A 15,105-nucleotide genomic window follows, 5' to 3' on the forward strand; every position below is an offset into this window, starting at 1 on the left:
CACAGCCACGGGCAGTGGTGCCAGGGCTTGACTCCCTTTCGCTGCCAGCTGTGGTGGAAGCAGGAGAACCTGCATCCTGGCGCTGGAAAAGCAGTGCAGGGGCAGGGTGGCTGTTCCTGCTGATGCCCTTGCAGGGCTGTGCTGCCTTAGGGACAGGCTGTCCCCTCGGTCCCCAAGGGCTGTCTGACTGGGAGAGAGATGTTTCTCCTCCTGCAGAGACCAGCTGGCCGTGTGTGGCAGATGCCAGTTCCCTGCAGGATCGGGCTCCATCCATCCTGCTCTCAGAAGAAGGGGTCAGTCCCGTTCCAGCTGACGGTGGCCCCTGGCCACCTGCTCCTGATTGCCATCTCCAGGGCCGGGCGCCTCTGCCCCGGGCTGCAGGGCCCTTCTCTTGCAGCCTCTTCCCAGTGGTGCGAATGAGTGTCTGAAGAGGAAATGAAAAATAAATGTCTAAAAAGGCACTCAAAAAAGGCTTCAGTGGAGGTTGAAAGCAGAAGCTCTGCAGCTGCCTTGGGGCTGGTGTGCTGCTGTTCTGCCCCAGGGAGCTGGGGACAAGCAGGGCCTCCGGGCTGGGGACTGCTCCTGCACCTTGGCCCCCCGGGAAATTCCGGGGCTCTGAGTGCAGCTCTGGGCTCCCTGCACCCTGTGTTTGCATATTGCTTTTCTGAGTAGATGCACAGATACCATCTGTGACCACACCACCTATCGTGACAGTTGATCTCAAACCATTCTGCTTCCCTGCTGATTTATCCTATAGTTTCGAGGTTCTGACTTTGCTTTAAATGCTGCAGGGAAAGGAGAGCAATGAAGGAGGCACCCAGAGAGGAAAGTAAGTGATGCACAGCAGCAGACAAACAAAAACCTTGCACCCCAAGCACAAAGCCTGGTTCACAACCCAAGGAGCAGTTTGTCCCTCCTGGGAGGATGTGAAACTCGGTGGGGAGCACAAGGGCTCGGTGACACCTGGTGCTGAGCGGGGGGGCAGAGCTCAGCCTCAGTGAGCCAGGCAGGCAGTGCCCACTGCGGGCCAGCCTTGCCACCTTGGGATGGGGTGGAATTCATTGCCTCCCCATTGCCTGCTGTGTTTGGGTTTGTGCTGAGCACAGGTTGATTGTGTGGAGCTGGTTCTGTTATTTCTGGGCAGTGCCAGCACAGCCAGAGCCTTTTCTGTTCCTCCTGCTGTGCTGGGGGAGGTTGGGGGTGCATGGCTGGGAGAAGGCACAGCCAGCACAGAGGATGAAAGGGGTGAGCCTGTGGCATCCTGCTCAGGGTATAAAGTGGGGGGAGGAAGGAAAGGGGGGATTTTGAGTGTGGTGTTTGTGTGCCCAAGTCACTGCTGTGTGTGATGGGGCCCTGCTCTCCTGCAGGGGGCTGAGCACCTGCCTGCCCATGCAGGAAGTGCATGAATTCTTTCTTTTCCTTTGCTTGTGTGTGTGGTTTTTGATTCTTATTAACCTGTCTTCATCTCAAGCCACAAGTTCTTTGGCTTCTACCCTTCCAATGCTCTCCCTGATCCTGTTGGTGGGGGTGTGAGTGAGCAGCTGTGTGGGGCTGGATGGGGTAAAGCCACGGCACTTGGAGACAAGGTTATTATAAGTTTTGAATTACTCATGGAACAGTCCTGCTTCCTGGTGTGTTTAAATTTGTACCGAGTATTTAACAGAGGAACAGCAGCTGCATGTGACGCCCATACCTGTCCCTGGGTGCGTACCTACGGTCAGGTGTGCAGTGCGGGTCTGCTCCTGCTGCCCGCTGCAGAAGTACAGCTGGAAGGTTCTCTCGGATCTCCAGTGGGAGAGCAGCCGGCAGTCGGTGCCGAAGAGCACGCTGAGCCTGCCCGAGAGGCTGCACAGCCACACGGGCCAGCGGGGCCAGCGCAGGGCGGGGCTCACCTGCGCGGGGGGAGATCGCCAGGGCCAGGCTGTGCCGGGACCGGCTGTACCAGAGCCAGGCTGTGCCAGGACCGGCTGTGCCAGAGCCAGGCTGTGCCGGGACCGGCTGTACCAGAGCCAGGCTGTGCCAGGACCCGGCTGTGCCAGAGCCAGGCTGTGCCAGGACCGGCTGTGCCGGGACCGGCTGTGCCAGAGCCAGGCTGTGCCGGGACCGGCTGTGCCGGGACAGGCTGTGCCAGGACCCGGCTGTGCCAGAGCCAGGCTGTGCCAGGGCCAGGCTGTGCCAGAGCCAGGCTGTGCCAGGACCGGCTGTGCCGGGACCGGCTGTACCAGAGCCAGGCTGTGCCAGGACCGGCTGTGCCAGAGCCAGGCTGTGCCGGGACCGGCTGTGCCGGGACAGGCTGTGCCAGGACCCGGCAGTGCCAGAGCCAGGCTGTGCCAGAGCCAGGCTGTGCCAGAGCCAGGCTGTGCCAGGACCGGCTGTGCCAGGACCCGGCAGTGCCAGAGCCAGGCTGTGCCAGAGCCAGGCTGTGCCAGGACCGGCTGTGCCAGAGCCAGGCTGTGCCGGGACCGGCTGTGCCGGGACAGGCTGTGCCAGGACCCGGCAGTGCCAGGACCGGCTGTGCCAGAGCCAGGCTGTGCCAGGACCGGCTGTGCCAGGTCCCGTTTGTGCCAGGACCGTCTGTCCGTGTGTCCCGCTGTGCCGGGGCTCTCCCGAACTCACCTGCCGCTGCCCCGGGGCGCGTTCCCAGCACAGGAACCCCACGGGTCCCCGCTGTCCCGGCTCCGCCGCATCCCCGTGGCCAGCGCCGGGCTCCGGCTCCCGCTGGCCGCCGAGTCCCCGCGGGCTCGCCCGTCCCGTCAGCAGCAGGCAGAGCAGGGCCTGGGGAAACAGCCCCGTCACGGGTGGGGACACGGGGACACGGGCGGGGACACGGGCGGGGACACGGACGAACGCCCAGCAGGGCACGGCCCGCTCCCACCTCTGCCTGGCACAGGCAGGGCAATGCCGGCCTGCCAGCGGCTGTTTGAAAATTATCATTGCTATCATCATCATCATCGTCACCACCATCATCATCACCACCATCATCATCATCCATCAGGTTTTCAAAAATTATTGTTACTATCATCACCATCATCATCATTGTCATCATCGTCATCATCAGCTGTTTTTTAAGTGCACAGTCATGATTAAAATCGCAATTTTTAAAAAAATTAACTTATTTTTTCTTTGGATTAATTAACAGGTGATATTTTTTTTACTAAACTGGATGTGGGAATAGTAAAACCAGAGGGCCTGAGACGTGGCTGCTCCTACCTCTGTGCAGGTGACATTTCCAGAGCTGGCACTCAGCAGAGGAGCTGTGTCACCCAAATCCTCCTGGACCCTGTGTGGCCAAGCACAGAGGGTCAGGACAGCCCAGAGGCAGCACTGCCCCTCCTGCCTGACCAACACGACTGGGAGGGAGGAAAAGGCTCTTCTGATGTAACCAACTGCAGGAAAAAGTTTAAAAAACAAAAGATACCTTTCAAGTGTCCTAGAGAAAAGTAAACTGAATAAAAATAGGATCACTCCATGGCTCCCTTCACCTTCGAACTGGAAAAAGAAACACGGGATCACAAGGGAAGAATTATGGCTGGTAAATCATATTTAATTAAAACAATTCCTGGGCTTCAATACAGCCTTAGGTGAGTGTGTTGAGCTAGATGACTAAGGTGTCATTCCAGGAAGATTTTGTAACTGATTTTGTTGAATAGGATCAGGTAAAAATAGAAAAAAAGAAACTTAGAGTTATTGGCTAAATGGGTTTTGTACAATTTTCCCCATATTTTTGTGGAGGCTGCAAGGAATCACATCTTTGAATGATGTACAAAGCGCTGCCCTGTTTACCCAGTGTTTGTGGGATCAGAGAGCTGGAATAATGAGAAAAGTCATGGGGATTTAATGGGAGCAGGATCCCTTCTCATAGGAAAGGCTGGAAGGGATCCATGAACAAACTGTACATTAACTGTGTGAGTGTCCTGATGACAATGACACTGCTATGTCCAAAACGCACAATTGGAATGGGAACTAAGATGTAATTTAGCAAGAAAATAAGCTGGATAAAGCAGTTATCCCCACTTACACAGTTTATGTGATCAGAGATGAACTCCTGAGCTGCAGCTTTCTCTGAGAACTCGAACAGCCGGATCTGCAGGGTGTGAGCCCCGTGAGGGTGGTGTGAAGGAGACAGGAATTACACCAAAAGCTGAGCTTTGGAATCCTGCAGTTCCATTAGTCAAGTGAAAGAGCAGTGCAGGGGTTTGCTCTGCCCCAGCCCCTGCTCTGGCCCTGGCAGGGCTCGGGGCTGGCAGGATTCTGCTTTGTGCAGCAGAAGGAAGGTGGGCTCTGGAGGGGGGGTGGGTGTATCAGGGCAGTGCAGGGGAGGGGGTGGGTGTGGGGATTCCACATTTCAGCCAAGGGGAAACCCCCTGGCAGGAGAGGTTCCATACTCACTCTCTCTGCGAAGCTGCTGGCTCTGTAACCCTCGGGTGGCACCGCGGTGACAGGGGCGGTGACAGGGGCGGTGACGAGGCACACGGCAGCTCTGCCCCCTCCTCCTGCTGCCCACAGGGTCTGTGCCAGGGCCGCTGCCAGCGCCTGCCCCTGCTGCCAGGGCCTGAGGTGGCACAGCCTGCGCCAGGGGACAGCAGGGCTGAGCCCGGGGACAGCAGGGCTGAGCCTGGGACCCACGCAGGGCCACTGTCCCCAAACCAGAGCCCTGCTGGGGACAAGCCCTTCCTGGGGCTCAGCCAAGGGTCTCTCCCAGTGCATATCCCCACCTGTATCTGCACACCTGAACCTGCTTTGCCTGAACCCAGAGGCTGGCACTGACCAAGCAGTGCATGGGAATTATTTCCATGTGTCCTAGGGGCTCAGCAGCTTACCTTTCCAGGTGAGTGCATTCTGTGTCTCTTGTGAAGAGCAGGTATGTGATGATGTGTGCTTGAATGGCCGCCAGGATGGCTCTGGTTCCTCCCTGGGAACACAAGAACAGCCCCTGCCCTCTGAGGGGTCTGAAGGGGCACGTGCCATCCCCAGCCATCCAGGTGGTGCAGGAATAATTAGGTAAGGCTAATTCTCAGAAAAGAGACAGGCTTTTTGCAATTTGTACAGGTGTGCAGGTACAGGTGTGTAGGTACATGTGTGGGTGCTGCTGAGGTCCCTGCTCTGGCTGCCCAGTTCCCACAGGTGTCAGTGACACTTTTCCCTTTCCCCTGTGACACTTTTCCCTGAGTGACCTGTTTCCCTCTCCCCTGTGTGACCCCTCTCCCCTGTGTGACCCCTGTCCCTGTGACCCCTGTCCCTGTGTACCCCTGTCCCTGTGTACCCCTCTCCCCTGTGTGACCCCTCTCCCCTGTGTGACCCCTGTCCCTGTGTGACCCCTGTCCCTGTGTGACCCCTCTCCCCTGTGTACCCCTGTCCCTGTGACCCCTGTCCCTGTGGACCCCTGTCCCTGTGTACCCCTCTCCCCTGTGTGACCCCTCTCCCCTGTGTGACCCCTCTCCCCTGTGTGACCCCTGTCCCTGTGTGACCCCTCTCCCCTGTGTGACCCCTCTCCCCTGTGTACCCCTGTCCCTGTGACCCCTGTCCCTGTGTGACCCCTGTCCCTGTGACCCCTCTCCCCTGTGTACCCCTGTCCCTGTGACCCCTGTCCCTGTGACCCCTCTCCCCTGTGTACCCCTGTCCCTGTGACCCCTGTCCCTGTGACCCCTCTCCCCTGTGTACCCCTGTCCCTGTGTGGCCCCTGTCCCGGTGACTGTCACCTTTCCTGCCCGCAGGGCGTAGGACAGCTGGCCGTGTGCTGGGTGGAAGCTGAAGCTGGCTGCTGCCCACTCGCAGCCAAACAGGGCAGCCGAGTTCCTGAAGAGCAGCTGCTGCAGCCTCTGGGGAGGAGCAGGAGAGGGGCAGGGTCAGGCCTCTGAGTGTGGGGGGTCTGTCCCGTCAGGGCTCTCGGGGTGTCCCTGTGCCCTGTCCCTCAGCCAGAGCAGTGTCACCCTCTGCCCAGAGCCAGCCCTGAGCTCCAGAGCAAAGATGACTCTTTGAGCTCAGTGCAGGGACCTCACTCAGCACTCAGCCACTCTGCTGAAGCTTGGCTGTCCTGTAATAACCTACATTTGGGAACAATGCACATTTTGGGCACGATTGCACTGGGGCCCATCCTGCCATTGCACCTGACAGCTGTGCTTTGGGGCTAGGCACTCCACAGGAGCTGAAATCCCTCACTGATGGTCTTAAAGGCTCTTTCCAACCCAAACCATTCTAAGATTCCATGATCCTGCCTCCTGTCCTGCGGCTGTTTGTCAGGGAAGCCCCTGAGTACAGGCAAACGTTGCCTGCTGTCTTCTGACTGGTTCTCTCCTGGGAATTACTGAGGATCAGCTTTAAGGCTGAGTTGCAGCCACGTTTGCTGGGAGTGTCCTAAAGAATCCATCCCCGCTGCACACGCTGCACAGCGGCAGCAGGAGGGGCCGCCAGCCTGGGGGATCCCATTGCAGTCATGGTTCATTCAGCAGCACTCACCATCGCCGTGTCCGCCGAGACGGGGCGGCCGCCCGGGGGGAGCAGGAGGGGCCGGGGGACACTGCGGGGGGGCTGCGACCCCGGGCACTCCGCAGCTCCGGGGTCTCCGTCCCCGCCGTGTCCTGGCTGCAGGGAGAGGAGCAGCAGAGCATCAATCCCCAGGCTGGACGCACAGAGCCCCGCGCTGGGCTGGGGGCGGGGGGCGGGGGGCACACGCTGCCCTTGGCTTCCACTGCCGTCAGACACTCCCAGAACATCCCCACGAGCTGATGGAAGGAGCAGTCACTGCTGTGTTTGCCTGAATACAGGGAACACCCTCCAGGGCACAGCAGGTTTTCCAAATATTTACATTTTGGAGATCTTAGTTTGTTTTCTAAAACTCATCATCAAAACCGTTAGTTTTTTGTGGAAAGGTTAATCAAGGGATGGACTGGCCTGTCCCTTTGGTTTCAAAATATCTGAAGAAAATATTTGTTTCTAGAAGACTCAGCATAAGAAATGAATCTCCATAGAAACCTGTGCTGCAGGTGTGGATGTGTGACCTCAGTGTGCCAGCCAAGGACAGCCCAAAACTCACCAGACAAACAGAAAATGTTACCTTTGGAAAAGGAGTTACCTGATGAGCTGTGTTGCTGATCTCCAAGCTGAAAATGTAAAATAAAGTACAAATGAAAAGACCCAAGAGGTATTGCTAGCATGTGGGGAAACCAGAGCCCAGCCAGAAGAGAACCCCAGAACAAAGGAAGAGTGAGAGCTGTAGCTTTAAGTTACTGAGCGCACCAGGACCTTTTGTCATTGTCACATAAATTTTGTAATAAAACATAACTTTAAAACTGACATTAAATAATCACCTGTAACCGAAACTGTGTTCAAGGAGCAGAATAAAAATCTCACCTGCAGAAACTGAAGATTTCTCTCCATTTGCTGAGATCAGAGATACTGCTGGTGATCTCCTCCAGCTCCGTGGGTGCAGTGTGATCAGCGCGGGCGCTCATGGCAGGAGCTGCTGACCCCGGGGGATGCTCGGGGGGATGCACACGGTGTCACTCGGTGTCACAGTGTCACACAGTGTCACTCAGTGTTACTCGGTGTCACTCGGTGTCACACTGTATCACACGGTGTCACACGGTGTCACACGGTGTCACTCAGTGTCACTCGGTGTCACTCGGTGTCACACTGTATCACACGGTGTCACACGGTGTCACACAGTGTCACTCATTGTCACTCGGTGTCACATAGTGTCACTCAGTGTCACTCGGTGTCACTCGGTGTCACACTGTATCACACAGTGTCTCACAGTGTCTCACAGTGTCCCACGGTGTCACACAGTGTCTCACAGTGTCCCACGGTGTCTCACGGTGTCACACAGTGTCTCACAGTGTCCCACACTGTCCCACGGTGTCTCACAGTGTCCCACGGTGTCTCACAGTGTCTCACAGTGTCTCACAGTGTCCCACGGTGTCACACAGTGTCCCACGGTGTCTCACAGTGTCTCACAGTGTCACACAGTGTCTCACGGTGTCCCACAGTGTCCCACGGTGTCCCCGGTGACTGAGCCGCCCGCAGAGCCGGCCCCCGCGCTGCCCCGCCGGCAGTGTTTGATGCCACATCAATGTTTAATGTCACATCAATGTTTAATGTCACATCAATGTTTAATGCCCCAGGATGGGGGGTGATGGCAGCGGTGGCTGCTGGGGGGGCTGGGGGCGGCAGGAGAGCGGGGCTGGGGCTGGGGCGGGGGTGTTTTCATGGGTACAGGCAGGTCCGGGGTCCTGCCGGGGCTCCCTCGTGGTTTGCACCGGGCAGATCATATCTGCTCCTCCAGCCAGCCGAACACACAAAGCTCGTCCTAGTTTTATTTTGCTGGTAAGAAGTTGTCTGCCTTAGGAATATCTGGGCTGATGCTGGGTGCAGGGGGGATGTGGGGGTGGCTTTGGGCACAGTGACCCCCGTGAGGGCTCCCAGAGCCCAGGCTGGGGCTGCTAAAGGAATGTGCTTGGGTTTGCTATGTAGTAAGCAATACCATGAGATGCAATACAAATTATGCTTTAAGAACATACATAAACATTAGGAGCAACATGCACATAGATTAAGAAGAAAATGATGAAAAACATTGGGAGTTGTGCTGACTCAGAGAAACCCCCATTATAAAATCCAGGGAGATGCAGAGGCAGAGCTACCTTGGGAAAGGATACAGCTGACAAACCTTTACAATAACCCAGCAGTGTTCTGCCTTTCACAGCAAAGGTACAAAAAATGACAGTCAGAAAGACTTTGTGGGCTGGTGAATCCTGAAGCACAGAGGGCTCTGGTACCTGGTCCTGGGTCTGGTCTGTGCCTGTGGACTGGATGCTGCTGGCAGGGATTGTTCCTGACCCACAGCTGGCAGGGTTTGTTCCTCAGTCACATCTTGCAGGGATTGTTCCTCACTCACATCTTGCAGGGATTGTTCCTCACTCACATCTGGCAGGGTTTGCTCCCCACTCACAGCTGGCAGGGATTGTTCTCACCCACAGCTGGCAGGGATTGTTCCTCACTCACATCTTTCAGGGATTGTTCCTGATCCACAGCTGGCAGGGATTGCTCTCCACCCACAGCTGGTGCAGCCCCCACAGGTAAATGGGGCAGGGGCTCCCCAGCCCTGTTTGCTCTGAGGATTTCCTGTGTCCTGTGAGGAGCAGCTCATCCCCAAGGCAGCCAGGTGACCCTGCAGAGGCTGTGCTTGGTGGGGTGATGGGGAACATCTGGGGAACATCTCTTGCTTTGGCTCACTGGGGGATGTCCAGGGGTCCTGTGTGTTCTGTCATTCTGTGCCAGACCCTCCCTGCTGGCTCCTCAGCCCCTGCTGAGCTGCAGCCTGCACGGGAGCCTGCCTGTTGTGCTGTGGCTGTGCCTGTTGAGTTGTGCCTGTAGTGCCATCCCTGTTGTGTCATGCTGTGCCTGTTGAGTTGTGCCTGTGCCTGTAGTGCCATCCCTGTTGTGCTGTGGTTGTGCCTGTTGAGTTGTGCCTGTAGTGCCATCCCTGTTGTGTCATGCTGTGCCTGTTGAGCTGTGCCTGTGGTGCCATCCCTGTTGTGTCATGCTGTGCCTGTGGTGCCATCCCAGCTGTGCTGTGTCTGTTGTGTGTCACTGCCACCCTTCTCCAGGGGTTCCCATTGCTTGGTGCAGTGCTGGGTGGGAGCTGGCAGGGCTGCTCTCTGGAGGGGCAGTGCAGGGTGGGTACCTGGGCTCTCTCCCGTGGCTCTGCCCTGGCATTGCCCCTGCCTGCTGGGCTGCAGAGGGTTTGCTCAGCACTGCCAGGCCTGGCTGCCTCCCTCAGGAAAGCCGGGACAGGTGGCTCTCCCTGCAATGTGCTGTGCCAGCTCTGCTGGGGACACCAGGGCTCCCAGGCTTTGGCTTTGGAGCACGGTTTGGTTTGGTAAAAGGAAAAAGCCCAGAGAGTTCCATGGATAGAAATGCTGCCGTGGCCATGCCTGTGGAGCCAGAGCAGAGTGCAGGAGTTTGGGCTGTGCCCTCTGAGCACTGCACAGTGAGCTGGAGCCTGGGGCTGCTGGGGCAGAGCCTGAGCCTGCTCCTGTCCCTGCTGGGTGTCCTTGGGCCCTGCTGAGGTCACAGCTCCATCCCTGCCCTCACCAGGCTGGGGGGCAGAGCTGCTGCTGCTCAGTGTCTGTTCTCCTGCAACCCATCGACTGGACTTTCCAGGCTCTGGGCAACGTTACTGAAATTCTTGTTTTTCTTCATAGCAGCCATTTTTAAACAGTTTACAGGAAAAATAAAAGTCCTCATAAGATCTTAGCCCAAGAAAGAGAGCTTTTCCACCCACTCATTACCATACAGCACATCTCTTTTGTTCACTGCTTACACCATACTGACACCTATTTGAAACTTCCCTTTTTTTACCTTCTCTAGAGCTAATCATTCACAAGTTGGCACATCTGGTGGTTGTTGATGAAATAGTGACACATTTCTTTACTGGAAAAATTCTTAAACGCCATAATTTTAATACATCAGGTCAACTGCTCCTGTGATTGTCCCCGAGTCTTTTGATTTTGAAAAGGGAAATTCAAACCCAGCGAATCGGATCAGCAGGGCATTGAGGAAGTGCACCAGGGAGCAAACCAGGATGGTCCAGAAGGAGTTTGCAAACTGCTCACTGTGAGTCTTGAAAATGAAAGTTCCCTCTTTGAAATTAGCAATTTTCTCTGAAAGGTGGTGGATCTTCACCTCTGAGGAGAAGAGAATCAGGATGAGGCAGCCACAGGAACCTGAAAGGGAGGGGGAGATGCTCATCACCTCAGCAATCCTCAGCCCTGTGTGTGTGTGTGCTGCAGCCAGACACCCATGGACAGTGTTTGTGTGGCCACTTAGCTTTAACAGGGGTTGTTTTTGGAATCCAAGCCCGTGGCTATAGAAATGGGTGAGGTTTTCTAATTGAATTTGGCTCAGGAGCAGGAATATCTGTGCTCATGCTCAGCTTTAAGCTGCTCATTGTCCCGCTGAGCAGAGCAGAGCTCCCTGTGTGCCTGAACAGAAACTCACCCTGAGTCCTCTGTTCAATTGTGATGGCAGAGTGTGACACCCTGCAAAGCCAGGGAAGATCTGCCTGCCAGCCAAGCCTCTCCCAGCGAGGGCAGAGGGGGCTCTGGCAGTGGCTCTGCCCCTGCTGCCCCCTGTCCTTGCAGGGCTGTGCAGCCCTGAGTGCTGCTCTCACACTGTCTGCACCCCCGGCTGCTTTGGCTCTTTTCCCCTTTTCCCACTCTGCTGTGGCTCCTGCCCCTTGCTGTGTGGGTGCTGCTGGTGCCACCCCAGCCCTGAGTCCCTGTTCCTGCAGCTGCTTGTCCATTCCCTCCCTCCTGCAGGATTGCCCCAGGGCATCTCTCAGCTCCAGCCTGGAGAAGGTTCTGGAGTGGCAGAGCTGCCCCTCCTGCCTGGCTTTCACCAGGGCAGGTGGGACAGGCACACCTGGCTCTGTGCCCTGCTGGGGCAGGTCCTGGCCTGGGCACTCACAGCAGATGAAGCTCCACAGGTAGAGCCCCACGGGGCCGTGCAGGGTCTCGTAGGGGCTGCCAAAGGCGTTGAGCATGAAGAACCCTGCTGCCACCAGGGCAAAGACAATCAGGACTGTGCAGAACAGAATGACACTGACGTGGATGCTTGCAGGGATAGTTCTGAGCAGATCTGGAAAAACTGAGAACAAAAAACCACAGCATTATTACACACATTAGCTAAAGGGGTCTCTGATGTCAGGCTGGGGGTTCCTGCTTGTTTGTGATGATTGTTTTAATCCTGCTCTTCCAAATGCAAACAGGCAAAATAATTAACTAGAAATGGTTTTTCATGGATGTTTGGAGCAGAAAAATTCTGTGAAACTCAGAAGCATAGACTGGCCAGGAGAGAGAGATCAGCTCCAGGGAAAGCCTCTCCTCCCCTCCTGAGGGTGCATTTGGTCCTTGATGTGCAAAGCATCTTCTGGGGACAAACCAGGAGGTTGTATTTGTGGGGGCAGGTCTGGCACTGGTGTCACTGAGGCCAGGGCCAGGGTTACAGGCTGAGGCTTGGCCATCCACTCTTCTCTGGGACTGGAAATCTCCCTTGAGACTTTGTTTTCATTTATGTTCATGAGGTGCCACAAAGGCTCATGATGTGGGAAAGGAAGTGATGCTGTAATTATGGATGCACAAATTCAGGAATAATTTATTCTAAATATTTTTATGGGGCTTTTAAACTACTGTTTGTGTAGGACACAGGGATCATCATTCAGACAGCAAGAGAGATTGATTATTAAACATTCCCATTTGTTTGGCAGAACCAGGTGTTTTGGAAGGAGCTGTGGAATGCACTTCAGTGCCCCTGGCCCATGGGGACATGGTGAGGTGACAATGCCAGGTGCTGCTCTGCTGGGCTGTGACCTGTGGAGGGGAAAGCAGCCCCAGTAACACCAGTTACTCCTCCTTGTCAGCACCAGCACACTGCAGGAGCACAGAGCAGCAGCTGGGGATCAGCTCCATTTACCTCCCTGAGCAAATGAAAGGGAAATTAATGAAACCCATCTGAACTGCTGAAGCTCAGCAGGGCCAAGTGCAGGGTCTGAGTGTGGGTCAGGGCAGTCCCAGCACAGCCTGGGCTGGGTGGGGAAGGTGCTGGGAGCCCAGGGAGGAGGAGGATGGGTCAGAGTGTGGGAGAAGCTCCAGGTGCTCTGGCACCCAGAACCTCCCTGGGCTGGTCCCAGGTGTGAGGGGATTCTGCCCCTCTGCCCTGCTCAGGCTCCATCTGCAGAGCTGCCCCCAAAATCAAAACACCTTGAGCTGCTGAGGGAGGCCAAGGAGCCAGGCTGGCAGAGCTGGGGGTGTTCAGCCCCTTCCAGTGCTCCCCCGTGCAGGATTCCTGCAAGGAATAGCATTGCTGCTGTGACACCCTCTGGTGTTTTGGGAGAACATGCAGAACTCTATATTTAATAACACCATTTTGTGTGGCTTGTTTTAAGGAAACAAGTGATGGCATGGTATGGAATCCTCCCCTGGGCACCTGCATCTATAGCTGGCTAACATTTTATATGTGATGTATCAGGAAAAATCAATTCCAGAAGTAATGCTGTCTTGAAAGGAAAGCATTCCTTCATGGTCCTGAATGAACCCATGTGTGCTGTGCATGGCAGAGACCTTTAGAAAATGAACCACTGACCTAGAAACTGATGGGAATGAGTGGGAACAAATGGAGCAGAAGTTTTCCCCAACTGAACAGGGTTTGCTGGCAGACCAAATTCATATTGCAATTAAAAGAGATATAGTGGTCAGAGGGGAGCATTTAATGGGGACAGACACAGAACTAAATCTTTTAGTCTATTTTCCATGTCTGTTCTCCTCAGACATGCAGAAGTGCAGTGAGTGCATTGTGGCTGTGTGTTTTATAAACTTTTATAAACTTAGTTCAGGAATGCCCCTGGTACCTTCCAAGGTACTGAGGGAGGGGAGGGGGCTGCTGCAGCCCCAGGGCAGGATCAGCACCTTGTTCTCAGTGCTCCTGACCCCTCACTGCTGTCCTGGCTGACCCTGGTGCCAGTTCCAGAGCAGAGGGACCAGCCCTGGGTCACAGGTCTCACCTACAGCAGTAAAACAAACCCTGGGATTGCACAGAGCCCTCTGAAAATACATCCAGGGTGCAGTAACTGCACACTGGGATGGCACACAAAGCAATTGAGAGGGAACTTCAGCGGTGCAAACAGACTGGTAATGGAATTTAGAGAGAGCAAGTACTGTATTAAATTAGCTTGGTTTACTATTTTGGGAAAATGCTACACAGTAAATAATTCCTGGTACCTTGTTTGGCAACCTTCCCTTGCATGAAATCAGAGATGTGAACAATTTGTGTGTGCTGGTGTAGCAGAACAATTATGAACTGTGTGCTGTGGGAACTCCAGGAGAGCTGTTGTACACACAGCTTTTACTGTGTGCTGCTGGTACAAAGGTGTCCCACTTCTCAATTTTTTATTGATCTTCTGATCCTTGAAGATTAATAGGTTATGAATGTAGAGTGAAGCCACTGCTAACACTTTGATATTCTGTGTCAGGTACCAAGTCACCCAGCACTCCCCAGACAGCCTCCCCAGTCCTTCGAATTAGTGCCACAGATTGCAAACTTTTGGGCTGCTTTGTTTCCCAACAGCAGCCCCAGCTCTTCCCTGAGGCTCTTGCAGGTTTAGTTCATTCTTCTTAACAGCACAGAGGAAGATGACAGATTAATTAACCCCAAAATATTCTTTTAAAAGTAATGGTATAAATCTTTTGTAACGTGGCTCTCTGTGTAATTGTGTTATAGGTTGTTGAAGGCATGAGCCAGGCTGCATCAGTGCCATAAAACGAGTTACTGAGGAAAATCAGAGCAGGGCAAGGCTGAGCTGGCCCCGGATGGGAACAGCCTGAGCCCCCCGGTACTCACAGGAGAAATGCGGGGGTCTGAGCCTGAGCCCCCCGGTACTCACAGGAGAAATGCGGGGGTCTGAGCCTCAAACCCATGGGTACTCACAGGATAAGTGTGGGGGTCTCCCCCCAGCCCCAAACCTGTCAATATCCACAGGAGAAGCTCTGGGGCCGCCTCCCGAGCCCCAAACCCATGAATACTCACAGGAGAAGCTCTGGGGGCCGCCCCCCAGCCCCAAACCCGTCAATACTCACAGGAGAAGCTCTGGGGCCGCCCCCCCAGCCCGCACTGCCGCACTCTCTGGCCCGAGAAGAGCCCGTACTGGATGTCGCCGATGAACTTGTGCAGCTCGGGGCCGCTGGCGTTGACCAGCAGCGCTCCGGTGGAGCAGAGGACGGAGCCCCGCACCCAGAGCTGCGAGCCCACGGCCGCCGCCGCCCCCAGGGCGCAGGCGAAGCTCAGCACCCCAGCCGTGCAGAACAGCATCTTCTTCTGCTGCCCTGGCATGGTGGCACCGGGCTGAGGGCGACCGGCGGCGCCTGAGGAGCTCGGGAGGCTGCAGAGCCCGGCAGCGGGCCAGCGGTGTCCGGAGAGCCCAGTGCCCGGCCAGCGGTGTCCGGAGCGCCCAGTGCCCGGCCAGCGGTGTCCGGAGAGCCTGGTACCCAGCTGACCCTGTCCGGAGAGCCCCGGCAGCGGGCCAGCGGTGTCCGGAGAGCCCAGTGGTGTCCGGAG

The 15,105-nt window shown here is 55.7% G+C and overlaps 2 protein-coding genes across 2 annotated transcripts; both read right to left on the bottom strand.

The window, feature by feature from the left end:
* Positions 1–216: 216 nt before the first annotated feature.
* Positions 217–6,713, bottom strand: MINDY4B (MINDY family member 4B; the record flags this gene model as incomplete). The annotated part of the gene is made up of 11 exons (XM_079315277.1): positions 217–424; positions 1,712–1,892; positions 2,617–2,775; positions 3,211–3,280; positions 3,419–3,489; positions 4,019–4,084; positions 4,390–4,567; positions 4,821–4,912; positions 5,700–5,819; positions 6,457–6,582; positions 6,630–6,713. The coding sequence occupies 11 exons, from the start codon at positions 6,711–6,713 to the stop codon at positions 282–284; spliced, it is 1,290 nt and encodes a 429-aa protein (XP_079171403.1). The 3' UTR covers positions 217–281.
* Positions 6,714–10,211: 3,498 nt separating this feature from the next.
* CLRN1 (clarin 1) lies at positions 10,212–14,886 on the bottom strand. Its single transcript, XM_079315136.1, has 3 exons — positions 14,628–14,886; positions 11,464–11,643; positions 10,212–10,721 (listed from the first exon to the last, which is right to left on the bottom strand). The coding sequence occupies exons 1-3, from the start codon at positions 14,878–14,880 to the stop codon at positions 10,456–10,458; spliced, it is 699 nt and encodes a 232-aa protein (XP_079171262.1). The 5' UTR covers positions 14,881–14,886; the 3' UTR covers positions 10,212–10,455.
* Positions 14,887–15,105: the final 219 nt, after the last annotated feature.

This window comes from Erithacus rubecula (genome assembly GCF_903797595.1).
Source record: "Erithacus rubecula genome assembly, chromosome: 11".
Taxonomy (NCBI): Eukaryota; Metazoa; Chordata; class Aves; order Passeriformes; family Muscicapidae; genus Erithacus; species Erithacus rubecula.

Coding starts and splice junctions, on each gene's coding strand:
- CLRN1 (XM_079315136.1), bottom strand. CDS start 14,880: ATGCCAGGGCAGCAGAAGAAGATGCTGTTCTGCACGGCTGGGGTGCTG. Junction 11,644..14,627: donor GCGGCCCCAGAGCTTCTCCT/GTGAGTATTGAC, acceptor TTTTGTTCTCAG/TTTTTCCAGATCTGCTCAGA. Junction 10,722..11,463: donor CCTGTGGAGCTTCATCTGCT/GTGAGTGCCCAG, acceptor CCTCCCTTTCAG/GTTCCTGTGGCTGCCTCATC.